Source organism: Ambystoma mexicanum, chromosome 6q (genome assembly GCF_040938575.1).
Source record: "Ambystoma mexicanum isolate Mex_15411 chromosome 6q, UKY_AmexF1_1, whole genome shotgun sequence".
In the NCBI taxonomy this organism is placed as follows: Eukaryota; Metazoa; Chordata; class Amphibia; order Caudata; family Ambystomatidae; genus Ambystoma; species Ambystoma mexicanum.
Window position 1 is genome coordinate 743,085,027 of NC_090937.1, and position 16,738 is coordinate 743,101,764.

General features: G+C 46.8%; 1 protein-coding gene across 3 annotated transcripts in view; it reads right to left on the reverse strand.

The window, feature by feature from the left end:
- Positions 1-16,738, reverse strand: part of LRBA (LPS responsive beige-like anchor protein) — a 3,444,508-nt gene that overhangs the window by 11,902 nt on the left and 3,415,868 nt on the right. For all 3 annotated transcript variants that reach the window (XM_069631262.1, XM_069631261.1, XM_069631263.1), the window contains exon 56: positions 15,694-15,845. In XM_069631262.1, coding sequence (XP_069487363.1) covers positions 15,694-15,845 — 152 coding nt within the window. The remainder of the gene's footprint in view (positions 1-15,693; positions 15,846-16,738) is intronic.

Here is a 16,738-nt window from a genome sequence, read left to right on the forward strand (position 1 = left end):
CTGCCTATTGCACGTAATTTGTACTGTAACAGGGTCTCGATGCATTTGGGTTGTTTGTGTGCTTTATAAATGAAATAAATAAAATAAGCAAACTTTAGCATGGAGAGAAATAAATAAGTTGGGTCTGGTTGCTATATTGTGCAACATGGAAAAGGGTCTTCCTAATACAGATATATCGGGCAATATCCAGTTGGACAGAGGTATGCGCCAAAGGTGCTCCCTCTATCCGTTGCTGTTTGCACTAGCAGTAGAACTGGTGGTGAATGCACTGCCACAAAGGTATATCCATGGAGGATCCCAAACCCACAATTTAATAGCTTGCATTCTATGTATGCAGATGATATGGTGCTATATAAGTTAGTGGTTTAAGAGATATCCAGACATCTTAGTGACTGGAGCAAGTCAGAAATGGTTCCGCTAACTCAAAACGCTAATACAGTGAGTTGTTTACTCACAATTGCTGTTGTGTGCCCATGTGAGGAGGCGGCCCCAAGACCAAGCAGGAAGTCGAAGTGTGACCCACGCTCATATTAACAACAGGGGCAAAACCCATGCCTGCTGTTGTGCATTCTTAGGTGTGGATTAACGACGACTCAGTGGAATGAGAGGGTTGTCAGTGGATGCCACTCCTCATTCAAGGTACATTTTTCGATTAGAGCAGAATGGGCAAGTCTCAGCATGGAGTAATCTCTAGCCAGATTTACCAGGTATGCATATGTATCATTAAGGAATTTCAAGGGCCAAGGGCTGCATCCATTATACCACTGTACCATCTTGGCCTTACATTTTATCGGACTGGCCAGTGCTAGCCGCTGTAGACCGCCCGGCGGCTCAGTGGGTGGGGAGGAGGAACTATGGCGGCCCCTGAAGTTGTGGGGACATTCCTCACTGCCTAGGCTTCTTGTCTCTTGGCGTTCTGGTTTCCTGGATGCCTAACTGACTGTATGACAGGCCGATATGTAATGGGACCAGCAGCGGTATACGATTCCAACACTTTGATAAATATTAGAATCTTGTAAATCTAGTGGAAATATAAATAAGGCTCTTTTGCACCATCTTTTCCCGAGGCATTCCTCTCCCAGTAGGGGGAGGGGGGTGACTCTAGCAGCTCCTTGAAACATTGGGCGATCCTTTCCCTGGTGAGCTGCCTTCATTATTAATTTGTTCATGGTTATTGACTGCGGTTAAGACTGGGTAACCAAGTAAGGGCCTGGTAAGTGCCGTAGGGGAGTCAAGTCTAACCCCCTTATTCCCTGAACTGCATGTATTAGATTTTATGAGACTGGCCTTCACACCTGTATTTTATTTCATTATACACAAACATCAGTGTATCAATTGTGTGTTCGTTAGAAGTATTTTAGTTATTTTAGTATTTTCTTTTTAATGGTAATCATAGACATATTTTGGAACCCTGCTCTTTATATCCTGTTATCAGATGTATTTGTATCCATCAGCAGAACATTTGCACTTTAGCATACAACATACTGTTGAATACTCTGGTACCATCCAGAATATCCTGAGCCTGATAAACCCTCACCATGGTAAAAAGAAAGTCAACAAGTAGTCTCTTGCCACACACTAGAGATAAGAAATAAAAAAGAATTGTGAATCCAGTGCCAGAGGCAAATGACCTAATTCATGAAATCGAAACTGTTATACTTACTTAATGGGGAAAAGAAATCACAAGCTAATTGTGTCAGAGAAATGTATGATTAGTATTGATGGTCAAGAGCAGAAAGACAGCAGCATGCTGACTGAAGACAAGGGGGAACATAGCTTGACAAGGAAGATGGCTGAAAAATAAAGAAAAGGTAGGATATTTCCAGAACAGAAGAATGGGGAGGCATAGGGAGGGGGGATGGAAATGTAAGTATCCTGGTGGACATATACATTAAATATTGCTAAGGAGCACCAAATATTGTAGAGCAGTTGGCAAGCAAGTCAAGTAGTACAAAAGACACAGACTGCAAATACAGAGGACCGACAGACATCCAAGAGATAGATATGGCAGTCGTAATATTTCCCTATCTCTGCACTTCTAATAGATTGGCTGTGTTACATAATAGCATGGATAGTCAGAAATCAATACAGCAGAATCCACCGTCTAATAATCGGGGAAGTAGAAATCCTAATACACAGAGCGGGCCCAGTGACCAAGAGAGTCCTGGCCTGCCTACATATACACAACATATGGTGCCTGGTGTTGGGACCCAAGAAGCTACTAACATAGCAGCCACAAACTGTTGAGGCTGCAAAACGATTTTAGTGGTGTTAAATATTGTAAGCTATATGGTAACAGCACTCATTACGGAGTTGAGCTATGTAAAAAGGGTGTGGTTAAAGGTGATAGCTGTGTGGAGAGCAGGAGTACAATTAGGACAGGTCTTCCCTCTACATCAAGTCGGGCATTACCATTGGTCACTGACACAAAGAAAATAGAAACATCGATCACGACTCACACCAAAGCAACAAATTGATAGAAAGGCATAAAGCAGTACCAAATATTGAATTCAGCAGGAGAACTATATATACTGGAGTAAATGAACAGCTGTCCTATGGCCCATAGAGAAACATTAAATCACAAGGCCACCTCCCAATTCACAGAAGTATAATAGAAAGGGAAGGCGTAGAGGAAGTGTCCCTCCCACGGAAATGAGAAAGCATCCCCCATGCTCCTCGGCTGCAGGAACCTGCTGACGATCCTCTGACACTTGGAGTTTGCAGCTGTCACAAAGGGGTCGATCTGGGGCTGACCCCACTCACGGAACAGAAGAACCCCTTGATCCTGGCAAAGCTCCTATTCGTGGCAAGAACCTAGCTCCCTGCTGAGAGAGTCTGCAATGGTTTTCTTGGTGCCAGCCAGGTGAAAAGGGACGAGGAACATGTCCTGAGGAATGGCCCAGCGCCACAGGGCCTGGGCCTCCCGGGAGAGAGCTGGAGAGTGCGTACCGCCCTGCTTCCGGATGTATGATAAGTCATTTATAATGCACCTGTACACAAGTGTATCTAGGCACGACAAGACAAGGAGGGGGAAACAGAAGGAGGACAAACAATTACTTGGCCTTGTGTCATTCAGATCGCGCACGTGCTGGGAAGAGGGGATGGGTGAAGTGCCAAGGGGGTTAGGCGGGTGAGCAGAAGTGCAGGTGACTCAATAAGAACTGCCAGAGGGTGGTTCTTAAGTGCAAAGAGAAGGGACTGTAGGGTTACAGAAACAGACCCTTGAGTGCTGAGGGAGCCCGGTGGCAGTGCAAGGGCAACTGGACATGCAGCAGGTTAGGCCCGAGATCGGGGGTGGCCAGGTGACCAGTGTGTGGAGCTATCAGGGATATTAGCAGGGGTGAGGAAGAGAGAAAGCAGAAACTAAAGAAAAGGTCTTGAGTTGCTTCCGGAACCAGAGGTGGTTCTGCTCAAGTTTGAGAGAGGCAGGGAGGCTATTCTAGAGGGACGCCCAGCCGAGGAAAGAGATCTGTAGAAAATGGTGGTGGTGTTGTCCGTGAAGATCCTTACCACTTTCCTCTTAGCTACGGCAGGAACGACCTGAGGGCCCAGAAGACCACCCGAAGTTCCAGGACGTTGATGTGCAGGGTCTTTTCTTCCGGCAGCGAGAGGCCTCTGGCGTGCAAAGCCTGTGCAGCCCCAAGGCAAAGGGCAGCTCCCAAAGAAGCAGCTCCAGACCGCATTTGCCCCTGTTCGCCTGAGAAGCCAGTAGCCAGCCGTCAACCAACAGCGACTGACAAGTGTGGTCTGGGTGGGGAGTACAGCAATCATTGTTTTCCAAAAAGCCCTGCTGCTCTTATTACCTACACAGCATAGCATACCGAAATGAGCCAGCTAGTAAAGAATACCCCTATCACGGTTGTGTACCAACCGTTCAGTGTTGTTATTTACGGTTCAGTCCCATACTTAGGCGTTCTCCCACTATACAGATACCTCAAATCTAGGTGTTTTGCACTTGCTGTTGTGCCTCCAATTTAAGGGTTCACACTGTCCAGGTGAAGTTTAGCCATGCGTCACACTCGGATAGAAGAATTATGGATATTAGTCATTTGCCACATCAGATAGGACAGTGTAGATTAGCCACATAGAAGAACTTAGCAAGTAGCCAAAGTACTAACCACCTGCTTCTACCTACTCAAACACACCACCCAAACACTATACCTGCCCACTGGTCTAGCAAACCTATACCCTAACACAAACCCAACACAAGCAACACACAACAAACTAACCCGAACACTGGACCTTACCCATACAGACACACAAAGCAAATGCACACAACCTTAAATATCAGCCAATCTACCCATAAAACACACATACACTTCCCAACATGACAAACAGCCACATAGAAAACACCCAAGGCATTGGACCTTACCCGTACGGATACAACAAGCCAGCGCGCACAACACACCATCTTCAAGCCAACACACACAGACGCCAGTTTCTCCTGGTTCTGGACCTATCCTATAATTCTTCCCTCACTAACCAGCCACGTCCTCTTCTTGCAGAGCCACGTGAGCGCCTGGAGACTGCCCTTGGCTGGTATTGGTGTGCAGTATAAATCAAATTAAAATAACAGGGGCACAGCTATCTCTGCAACCACAAAACTGGCCCACCACTCTCCTATCTTATTACCAGCAAATAGAAGGCAACGTGCCCGTACCCAATTCCATTCTTCAACTGTCGCCCCACATAGACTCACTGAATTGTGAACTGTGTTGCCCAGCTATCTCTCACATCAAGGTGACTATTAGTGAGCAATATCTCACAACTGGGTAGACTATACTCTGTGCTAGCTAGTCCAGATAAAATTACATATATGAGCCAGTGTCACAATTAGACAGAATTGTGAAGATTAGCATTACGTCATATCAAGACAGAACTGTAATACTATCTCGCGTCATGTAGACAGAATTGTGAAGATTACCTTCCGTCACATCTACACAGAATTGTAAAGACTAGCATTGCGTAATGTCTAGACGGAATTGTGAAGATTAGCATTGCATCATGTCTAGACAACTGTAATACTAGCTTGTGTCATATCTAGACAGAATTGTGAAGATTAGCCTCCATCACATGTAGACATGAAGATTAGCTTGCGTCACATCTAGATATAATTGTTAATGTCAGCTTGCACCACACTTAGATAGGATTGTAAAGATTAGCTTGAGTCGCATCTAGACAGAATTGTGAAGGTCAGCTTGCACCACACCTATACAGGATTGTAAAGATTAGCTTGCATTGCATCTAAACTAGAGAGATTTGTGAAGATTAGCATGCGTCACTTCTGAATAGCGATGCCATTAAGCAACCCCACTAAACAATCTCACCCCTCTGTATACACATCTCAAACTCTAACTAACCACAATCATATCTCTAAGGCACAACAAACCACACACACTTCACCACACTGCAATAACAAAATATACTACACATAGCCTCAAACAACAGCACACGACAGCTTCCAACTGAAAAGCACACCTAAGCTTAGCGAACGGTGCAAACGGAACTGAGGCTGCCACCAGCACATCACCATTCTTCTCTTGCCTTTCTCCCCCTCAAACCTACTAATCTTCCTACCCTCTTCCCTTTTCAGATCCGCCAGTGTGCGGTACAAATACCTTTAACAATAACATTAACTGTCTGGTGTGGGCTCCCCAACCTTCCTGGGAGGCATCCGTGGTGATCGTGTCCTGGTATGGAGGGACTTGAAATGGAGCTCCTTGCGCAAGATGAGGGCACACGCCTCACCACTGGATCATCAGCTGTAACTCCTCATTGAAGGCGATCTTGTCCGTCCAAGAGCCTGAGACCTGCAGCCACCTTGCATCCAGAAACTCATCTGTAGTCTGCAAAGAGGGGCGAGGTTGACGCAGGAGAACATCATGCCTAACAGCGACTTCACAGCTCGCTGACCGTGCCGACAACAGCCGCTGTACCTTCCCCAGGATGGCCATCACGTTCTCTTCCGAAGGGGGTGCCAGACAAGCGACCGTGTTAAGTCGGGCAACCAGAAACGGAGCGTTCTGCAATGGCTCCAAGCAGGACTCTGGATAATTTATGGAACATCCCAGATCCGTCAGCAGACGCACGGTCCTTGCCGTGTGTTGGCTCGCCAACGCGTGGGAGCAGGATTGTCCAGGTAAGGGTAGACCCGGATGCCCTCGAGGCAAACATACGCCGCCACTGGAGCCAATACCCTTTGGGCCGCTTTCAGGCCGAAGGGGAGCCTCTTGAACTGGTAGTGTCATCCCTGGATCACGAACCGCAGGAACTTTGGGGTGCTTCCGGTGGACGGGGACAAGAAAGGTGTCTTCCAGATCCAGCAACGCCAGGAAGTATCCTTCTGAGCATGTACTGCAATGTGACCATGCTGAACTTTAGGATCTTCAAGTACTTGTTGAAGCGCCTTAAATCCAGCATCGGTCTCCACCCTCCAGACTTTTTCCGGACCACAAAGTATCTGGAGTACACTCCGGAGCTGCTGGGGGATGGGCTGTATCACCCCCTTCTTTAACAAGGCCTGGATCTCCTGTAGTAGCTGTGCCACATGCTGTTCTCGTCGCGCCACAGGAGGAATACGAGGACACCTGCATTGGAACTCCAAGGTGTGCCCCTGCTTGAATTCGTCCAGCACCCATATATCCTTGATGATGGTCTTCCACACGCTGACAAACCTCACCACCTGGCCTCCCACTGGGGTGCACAAGTGAGGGGCCCAAGTCCACGGCCGGTTCAGGCCTGTTTCGGCACTGGCGCCCAGTGGGCAGCGTTGACGCTGTCCTCCACTGCCGTATGCCTGTGAGCGACCTCTGCATGCCTCTTGAGTCTTGGAGTGGGAAGTTTGTCGATAAGGGGTAGTATACCCATTGGAGGACTTGCCAGACTTGCCTCTCGAGGAATGAAAGGAAGACCGATGCTGCTGTAGGTTCCCCAGCGAATGTGCCGTCTCTGTGTCAGTCTTGATAGCTTGTAGAGACTTGCCAACGTCTTGCCAAAAAGGTTTTCACCATCAAATGGCATGTATACCACTTTGTATTGGAAGTCTGATCAGAAGTTGGTGGCCCTCCACCCTCCTTGTTGACTCTGTTGCCCATTTGGCAGAACCCTGTGTCCACGATGTTCAACGCCACTGTGATGGCATGGTCCGAGGCCACTTTTCCCGAAACAGGGCCAGGGCCTCAACTTTCTTGTCCTCAGGCAGGAAGTCCAGAATAGGGCCCATTTTATAGCACAGTTCCTGGAAATAGCGTGACAGAATGGCCAGGGCATTCATGGCCTTAATGGTGGAGGCTGCAGTATAAATTATCCTCTTGCCCATTGCGTTCAGCTTCTTCCCCTTCTGGGCAGGGGGCACCATGGACGAAGACGAAGGGTTCGCTGAGCACTTTCTGGTGGCGGCCGAGACGACCACTGAGTCGGGAGAAGGCTGGGACGTCAAGCACTTGGGGGCAGAGTCCGAACCCTGTACTTCTTCTCTAGTCTATCCCGCGTGGGTGGCGCAGTGCTCAAAGTCATCTAGCAAGGGAACGGACATGATGGTCTTCCGTCTGGACTTGTGTTGCTGGAAGAGGAATCCCTCCTTCTTAGTCTCTTTAGGCACCAGATGAAAGAGGTCCTAGCCCCTCCCTGGACATCATGGTGTGAAAGGACCGGACCTCATTCGTTGGAGAGGCCTTGGCATGCACGCCTGCGCCCAGCGGTTCCCCATCAGCCGGTATGAAGTCATCAGCCTCGTCCGTGTCCGTCGCCATAGTAGCCGTATCTGTGCCCATGTCCGTGTGCGGTGCTGGCTCCTCAGCTGGAGTCAAATCACGATAGAGAGGTGGTGGTGTTAGTTAACGCCGTGGGGCAGCTGGGTCCTTCGACTTACTCTTGGGCCCTGGGGGGCAGTGGTGGGCTACTGGCCAAAGGCATTGGTGGGCTTTGAGATGGGACAGGTCCGGTTGGGGGTCAAGCGTCTGCTGGATCTCCGACACTAGTGCGTGCAGCATCATCGGAATATCCAATGACATGTCCCTTGGTTGAGGAGTGAAATGAGCGAGAGGCATAGAGTCCGGTCTGACGCACCTCCTCTGGCGCAGGGGAGAACTGGGCTCAACCCATTGGGACCCCCCTGCAGACATGGTTCCACGACCCCCTTTGTGGTTCGAATAATAGTCCTTTGGCAGATTATCGTCGCCTTCATTAGAGCTTGTATAGATCTGCACCATTTTCTCTTGAGAAGCTCGTGGCACCATTAGGGTCAGTAGGTGGGATCCTACCCTTCTTTGTAGACTTCTGGAGCAGAGTGGCGAGGGGAGTTGTCCCCATCTCTAATGCGCCAGTTACCTTAGTCGGTGCTGCCGCAGCCACTTCACAGCGTTAACTCAGGGACGAAGACGTGGAGGTTGTAGACGGGGTACTCGCAGGAGCCTTCGTCGACAGGGTTGTCATCGTTGAGGATTAAGTTATTCTGGGAGGCTGAGCAGCTGATGGAGCCATAAACTTGGATGATGGCGTCACCGATGGGGGCAGAGAAGGGCCACTCTATATCTCTCCTTTGTCAGTTTGTCTGCCGATGGAGTCAGGGACTTTCTCTTAGAGGGGGCACCCCTCAAAAGTAGGTTCGCTGTGGAAGTAGTTGGTGACGACTGTATCCTCCCCAAGCTGGGAACCGCAACTTCAGCAAACCAAGGGGGATTAGTGTCATTGAGCCTGGCCTTCTTTTGGACCCAGAGGGCGGGGCGTCCTCAAAGGACCTCGACCTCTTTTCTGAGGGGTTCACTCGTGGGACCGGCCGGTCCTGGGTGAGGCATGACATTGCCTGCAAGAAGAGTCAGAGGCCTTGCCCGATTTGAGCCACACTGCCAGTGACTGTTATTGAATGGGGGCAGTATGACCCAGAGTACAGTGATTGGTTTAGAGGAGAAATGCAGTTTTCAAGAAAAAGCTAAGCTGTTTTTCTTTTTACTGAGGATTCCCAGCCTGACGACGGGAAATATTCATGAGCATGTGAATCCATGCCAGACCCCATGCTGGAGAACATGTTCTTTCTTCTGTGCACTTCTTTTGGTGGACTTGTTTAACTGCTGAAATGTAATGTTGGTTGCTTTAAAACAACCAAATAAAACAGACATGTAAAGAAGGATTGGCAATGCCAACTGTTTTGGTTTTTGTATAGGCATGGGATAGGCATTTGCCAGGCACTGTCACAATGATACTAACTGGTGATTAATCACATCAGCTGTAAAATGGTGCAAGTGCCGGGGCATATGAAGCAGTGCCTGGTGGATGCCTGTCTAATACCTATACACAAGCCAAAACTGTTGGCTTTGCCAATGCTTGTTTTTAAAAGGACTTTGGTGCACGAACACTCATACTGCTAACGGCACACTTGGTTAAGACATTTTTATTACACCAGTACAGCACTTAAAGCTCCAATTAAGCCATTAACTCTCAGATAACTGCTTTACAATAACACTGGCAGACAGCGCAAAGTGTGATATTGTTTGATAAAGCTGCCTCAAGGAGATACCAGGAAGAATGTCTTTTGGGGCAGGTAGTGGGTGGGAATGGCCATACGGATTAGCATTTATTTATTGCATTTATAAGTAGCGCCCAGACTGCGAGGTATTACAGCGCTAGAGGAATTTTGCATTACAGATACGAGACGTTACAGTTGGGTTACATGTGGCAGGGTGTAAGTGGAGCATTAAAAAGATAAAGTTGTGGGATTTTCTAGCAGTACAGAAAATGCAATTACATGTACATGTTAAAAAGGGATGGGTTTTTTTTCTCGAAAGAGAGGGTATGATGGTTCTTCTTGGATACATTGAGGTAGGTCATTACACAGGGTGGGGCAATGGCAGTGAAGCTGGATCCTCCAATTCTTTATGTTGAATCTGGGGCTGATGAGAGCGGAAGAGGGGGAGGAGGAGCGTAGATTGCGAGTGGTGTGTTTTTTATTATGCGGCTGGGCACGCATGGGGAGCAGTGTTATGAAAGCAGCGATGGGTGATGGCGGGGAGTTTGAATTCGATGCAAACTTTAATGGGGAGCCAGTGCACCTCACGTCTGATTTGAAAGATGTGATCTGATCGTTTCAGGCCCTAAACAGCTCCGAGTGCATTATTTTGAATTAGCTGAAGTTTGTTCATGTTTTCCATTGATGTTGCAGCCAAGATAGTGTTGCAATAATCTAGTTTGCTACCAATGATGGCCCTAGCTAGAGTGAGGCAATTGCTGGAGGTGAGGAATTTTCTGGAGAGGTTGAGTTTGGTGGAGTAGGCGGCGGATGAGGCGACAGCCTTAACATATTTCTGCATCTTGATGTGGGAGGATACAGGGGTAATTTTCCCATCGATGCAGAATGAGGTAAAGGCAGGGTCAAGGTGTTTGAGTGGGTATGGGGAGCCCACAATAAGGAGCTCCGTCTTGTCATCATTCAGGCAGAGATGGTGAGTTGCCATACAAGCCTGAATGAGTTTAGTTCGTAAGTGCTGGTGAATTTGAGGACCACCTGTGTGTCGTTAGCGAAGTTGGTATATGGGATGTCGAGGCTTTCCAGGTGGGCGAAGAGGGGTTTGATATACATGTTGTACAGGGTGGGGGAGAAGCAGAACCCTAAGCGGACACCGTAGGAGACAGGGATGGGGTCAGCTGCTTCCGTTCCCACAAAGACCCTGGAGGGTTGACCTTGACCCAGTTGGCTGCTTCGGTGGAGATGTTGAAAATGGCAGTTTGTTTGTTTATTTATTTATTTAAATAGCGCTCCAAACCCTCAGGTATCTGGGCACATTATATTGTTACATAATGGTTACATGAAAGTCAGAGCATATACAAGGAATTGTTGAATGAGCAATACATTACATCACAAGTTGAGATAGGTCTACATGAAGTTATTTACATGTGCATTTACAGGGGCAATAAATGACATTACAAATTGTAGTAGGCATGCATGAAGTTATTTACATGTGCATTGCTAGTATGTATAGGGTTAACTAGTTGGCTAATTAGACTTCCTGCACGATTAGCCACGTTTCGTATTTTTCCTAAAGCCATAGAAGGACTGTTCAGATCTAAGGTCGACAGGCATGGAATTCCAGAGTTGGGCTGCAAGAGCGGGGAAGCTGCTACCACCTGCTTTCTATAGTAAGAATCTCGGGACTTTGAAGAAGTGTAGCTGTTGGAATCTGGTAGGCCGGTCTGATGCGGTTCTGGTAAATTTGCATGCTAGGTATTTAGGTGCAGAATCTGATAGGCATGTGTGTGTAAGGGTTAGAGTCTTGAATGCAAGTCTGTCTTTAACTGAGAGCCATTGGGTATTGCGTCTCGTGGCTGAAATATGCTGGGTTCTGGGGATGTTGAGTGTCGTTCTTATTGCATTATTTTGTATTATTTGAAGTTTGTTGATACTGTTCTTGCTAGCCACTAGGTACAAGGCATTACAATAATCTAATTTGGAAAGGATAAGTGCTCTTGCCAGTGTAATGTTTTGTTTGCTTTATTTGTAAAGCGCACCTGACCCAAAGGCATCTGGGCGCATAATGCGGCTTGTGGTAGACAGAAATGATTTGCAGGCATTGATTAGTTTGCATGTGTATGCTGTGGCAGAAGCTGTAGCATTAACGTGTCAGGCTAATGTTAAAGCCGAGTCAAGATAGATCCCCAAGGTTTTTACCTCCTTGGAGACTTTCATGTTAATACAGTTTATTGGGAAGGATTTGAATTTATTTTCTAGTTTATTCAGTCGTGCCGATAAGCCACTGAGCAGTAGCTCTTATCATCGTCAAGACCGAGACCGTGCATGGCCATCCATGCTTGGTGTGATAGATTTTATTGAGCAAAGTCAAGTCTAGGTCGTAGTCACCTGTGATGGGGATGAGGATGTGGGTGTCATCTGCATAGTTAGTGTAGGTGACACCCAGACTGTCAAGATTATTAAATAGGGGCTTGGCAAATATATCATAGAGGGTCGGAGAGACACAAGACCCCTGAGGTACTCTGCAGGTGACTGACGCAGGCTCGGGCTGACACGGTTTGTGCGAATACCCTCATTGTTCTGTTGTCCAAGAAGGATTGTATCCATGCAATGGCTTTGGGGGAGAAGTGGGCCACTGTCATGAGGTGGTTGCAGAGCACCTTGTGATTAACTAAATCAAATGCAGCAGGTAAGTCTAGAAGGAGCGCTAGTTTGCCCTTGTCCTTTAAGTCATCCATCTGATTCTTCAAGTCTATTAATGCTGATTCAGTACCATGTTTGGGTCTGAAGTCTGATCGTCGCAGACCCAGGAGATTTTTGGATTTGAGGCGAGTCTGCATTTGTAAATAAGCTGCCCTATCTAAAATTTTCCAAAGGAAAGGTACAGTGGATATTGGCCTGTAGTTTGTCGCGATGTTTGGGTCATCTTTTAAGTTGGTAGGGACGGTGCAGGTATCAAAGGATGCGTTATTAGAGCAGCAATAAAAGTCGCTAGATCCCTGGCTGCCTCTTTGATGATAGGTGCCGGACAAGTGTCCGCCTGGCATCTGGATGGTTTTAGGCTTTTAATTATTTCCACTACTTCAGGGATGTAGTGGAGTGAATTTGAAAAGGTTGCCTGGTTTTGACGGAAGTGGCTGCGATTCTTATGGGACCAAGTCCCCTGAGAGACTTCGCTTTTTCGTTTCTATTTTTGCTTGTAGGAGCGGGATTTTGTCGTGGAGAGCAGTTTGAATATTAGTGCACCAAGAGATGTCTTTAGTGCATGTTTCTAGTGGTGGTATAGGGGATTCTAGCTCTCTCGAGATAGTGAAGAGTTCTCTAGTAGAAGAATTGGCTTTGTTAATTCTTTCGTTGTAAGTATCGCTTTTGGTTTGAAGGATAACATTTTTATAGGTTATAGAGATTTTGGAGAGTTTTTCCTTGTTTAATACTAAGGGGTTGTTCTTTCAAAGGGATTCAGCACTTTGTTCTTCATTGCGTAGGGCTTTGAGGTTGGCCGTCAACCAGGAATTTAGGTGCACTAAAGGCTTAGCTTTGTCAATGGCTTGCTGTATGGTTTGATTATAAAGTTCAACTAATTTTGTGGGGTCTGTTGCTGGGTTTGTATGGTCGGTGATAGGTTTAAGTAAAGGTAATAGTTTCTACGCAGTTATATTACACGTATTTCTGGTGGGGGCCAGTGCGTTGGGCAAGTTTGATTGTGAAATGTCTTGAAGTATGAAGGAGCTAAGGTGATGATCAGTCCAGGCGCATGGTTCATTGGAGAGGACATTGGTGGCACAGTTGAGGTCTGCTAAGCCATCTAGTGTTCTTCCTTTGCTGTGTGTGGGCGTGCAAATGCGATGGGTGAATCCTAGTTCTGTGATGGTGTTGGCAAGGGCACGGTCATCGTTCATATCATGGAGACCTAGATTGAAATATCCCAATACCAATCTGTGACCATGGTTTGGTATTCTCTGTGAGTAGTGAGGTGATATTCTCCTAGAAGGTTGAGATGGGGCCTGGTGGTCTGTATATGAGGTGTAGTGTTATGGTTCGTGAAGCCGAGAGTGGTAGTTTGACTGACAGGAGTTCTCCAGAAGGGAAAGGCAGGGTGTGTATGGCTTTGAGTCCAAGCTTAGTTTCGGAAATAAAAGCAACACCACCACCTCCAGAGGTTTCTCCGTCTAGTTTGAGTATGGTGTAATTTTCCAGGATGCTAGTGTCAGAGTTGGCCCTGCTGCGGCGTGAAGCCAGGTCTCCGATATTGCTTGGAAATCGAGTTGATTAGCGACTATGATGTCTGAAATGTCAAGGTCATGGACTATCAGAGATCTTGCATTTATAAGCGCTCCCTTGATGGGTGCAGCAGTATTAGAGGGTGGGGGCGCAGATCTCAGTGTAGTAAGAGTATTTTTAGGTAGGCCATTGGCTGACTTATCTTTGTTGCCGCTCCCTGGCGTTGTTGAAGTGAGAGTTTTTGCTCTAACGTTTATTCGTAAAAGGAGAGCATTTTTTAATCTAGATCCTAGCCTGTGGTTTGTGAGATTTAGAGGGCAAGGCTGGTTGGGAGTGGGCAGGTGCCATAAAGTTAGGCTAAATGAGGGGCTGAGTAATAGTGTACTTTGGACTAGAGGTGCTACAGTTGGAAATATAGTAAGCGTTTCCCATCTGGGTATGGGAACACGACTGGACTAGGCTAGAAGCTAATCTAATGGATAATTGTGTTGAATAAAGGACAAATTGAATACTCAGAATTGAGTGGTCAAGTAGGTCAAAAGTGGCAAAGTGATCTAGTAAGAGGAGGATGGCGAGCTCCCCATCGTGCCTAATGTGGTCGAGCTGAATCTTTAGGTCGAGGAGGGCGCATTCTGTGCTATGTCTGGGTCTAAAGCACGATTGGCAGGAACCCAGCAGATTATGGGTTTCGAGGTAGGATTGGAATTGTCACTAGGCAGTGCATTCCAGAATTTTGAGGAGCTAGGGTACCGTCATGATGGGGCGGTAGATGGTGGGGAGGCTTCAGGAGTGGCGTGACCCAGGCTTCTTTGATCGAGCTGGGGATTGTGTTGGTGTTAAAAGAGGCATTAATGAAGTTGGCAATGGTGGGGGCCAGAGGTTCGGCAACCATTTTAACAAGGTGAGCTGGGCATATGTCCCTTAACAATTTGAGGCTTTCAAGCGTCGGATAGTGGTGAGGACATCAGCCCGGGAGACAAGTATAAGATAAGTGAAACAATGGTGTGGTGGGTGCAGCGGGGGTGAGGGCTTCCAGGGTGGCTAGAACCGTGGGGAGAGGTGGGCTTCTTTGTCCCTGAGGTTATGGGTTTTGGGGTCTAGGGCTGACAATGAGTGAGCACCAGGCTTTGTTTTTGGGGAAGCTGTCCGTAGGGGGGGCTGGTGTTTCGAGCTCTTTGAGGAGTTTGAAAAGCTCTCTTGAATTGGAGCTTGCTTCTGTGATTCTAACATTATAAATGTTGGCTTTGGTGGAGAAGATTTGTATGGGCAGACAATGGGTGGATAAATAACCAAACAACACCCACAAGCTGCGTCCCACTTCCCCTCCTAGCTATAGTTCCAATGCAAAAGTTTAATTTTATCGGTGGTGCTCCAGTTTAACAGCCAAAACTAAAAAGTGTAAGGATAGAAATAAGTGAAAGTACAAAGTAGAAGCGTGTGGGGTCTGGGGAGGGAATGTGATCATGCCCATTTTCGAAAAATAAAAAATACCACAACAGAAAAAACAATAGCAAACAGAAGTAGAATCTGCACTTTATGGATGAAAATGATTTGGGTCTTGGTGACAGGTTCACATTACACAAGCCAGTTACTAAAGTGCCCTTTGGGACCTCACCGAACCCCAATTGAGTTTGCAAGGAATGGCCCTTATCCAGCTCATCTGCCAGCATAGAGAAGAGCCCCCAACCGCTTGCAGAGGAATGGCTCAGCCCTTTGGTCATCAAAAAGGCCACACAGAGGACATTCCACTGTCTGGGGAAAAGGGAGACTACAAGTTGCGGGTGGCCCATGGCATATACTTAGGAGGCCTCTTGGGAAATTAGGCAAAAGCATACGAAGAAAGATTTCTTCTGCAGCCTAAGCAGAGGGAAAGTAGGTCTTATTTCATTTCCTTTAAAAGATCGCAGCTCAGTTTGGGATCCCGCCTTGATGCCAGTATTATGCTGTTTCAAAGTGTAATCAATATTCAAGTTAAGTCCTTGCCTAGCTCCGATGCCCGTGGGCAGTCTCACCTCTGGTCAAATGACATGGCCATGGACCGTATTCCAGCGTCGCAGCCAGGGTAGGCAAAGAGCTGCTTGAGGTCGCACACCTGCCATACCATGATGACACCGCTGTCTCCTCCAGTGAGCAGGTACTGCCCATCACGGCTCAAGTGGATCGCCTGCAGGAAGACAATTCAAAAAGACAATCATTAAAGAAATGTCACTACAAGGGAATCTTTCTTGGAGCTGCTTCACAAAATAGCCTAAAAAAAAGTCAACCTTCATTTCTACATGGAAAATACCACTGAGTTACATTATATTTTGAGTGTTCTGTTAGATGGTTCAAAGTGACATAAGGACAAGGACAGCAGCATGGGAGGCATAACACCATATCTCTGGAGTAAAAAGACATGAAGGATTCTATTTTGAGGGCCTATGATAGGTGTTCATTTTATTTATATTTTATGCCAGTGGATGTGTGTTAAGTTCTAATGGTTATTTAGGCCAGTCTCAGTATTAATACATAACAAGCAGTTCTTGATAATCCAAGCTTGTGCCAATTTGGTGGCAATCCGGACATTACATAAGAACCTGGATGTCAGTGTGGAAAGGAAGAAGATCCTAAGGCAATTCAACATGTTACTGCCTGTATTGCCTGGGGGCAAGAGAGGCATGTCACAAGACTTATAAGCCAACCTAAAAAGACACGCAAGACTAGTTGCAATGCAGCAGTGAGCTAAGAAAAGAAAGACATTTACAATTTCACATATTGGCCCGGATAACCCTAGGTAAACCGTATATTATTGTATGCAGCAGTCAAGCAGCAAACTCAATCCTCTTACGGCGAAACCATTGAAGTGGACATTCAGTTCCAGGAGATAGTATTGCTTCCGTGATCCAATTATACTGTAATAGGGAGGGAGCACGTAGGTCACCCCACTCATTCTGCGTTGAAATCATCAATTAAAATGGCAAAAAAATGGTTTGATTCAGTAATGTATACTATCAGCAAAAAAGTGGAAATTCGGTCATTTGGTGTAGACATCTTAGTTTAATCATCAGCAAAACCATT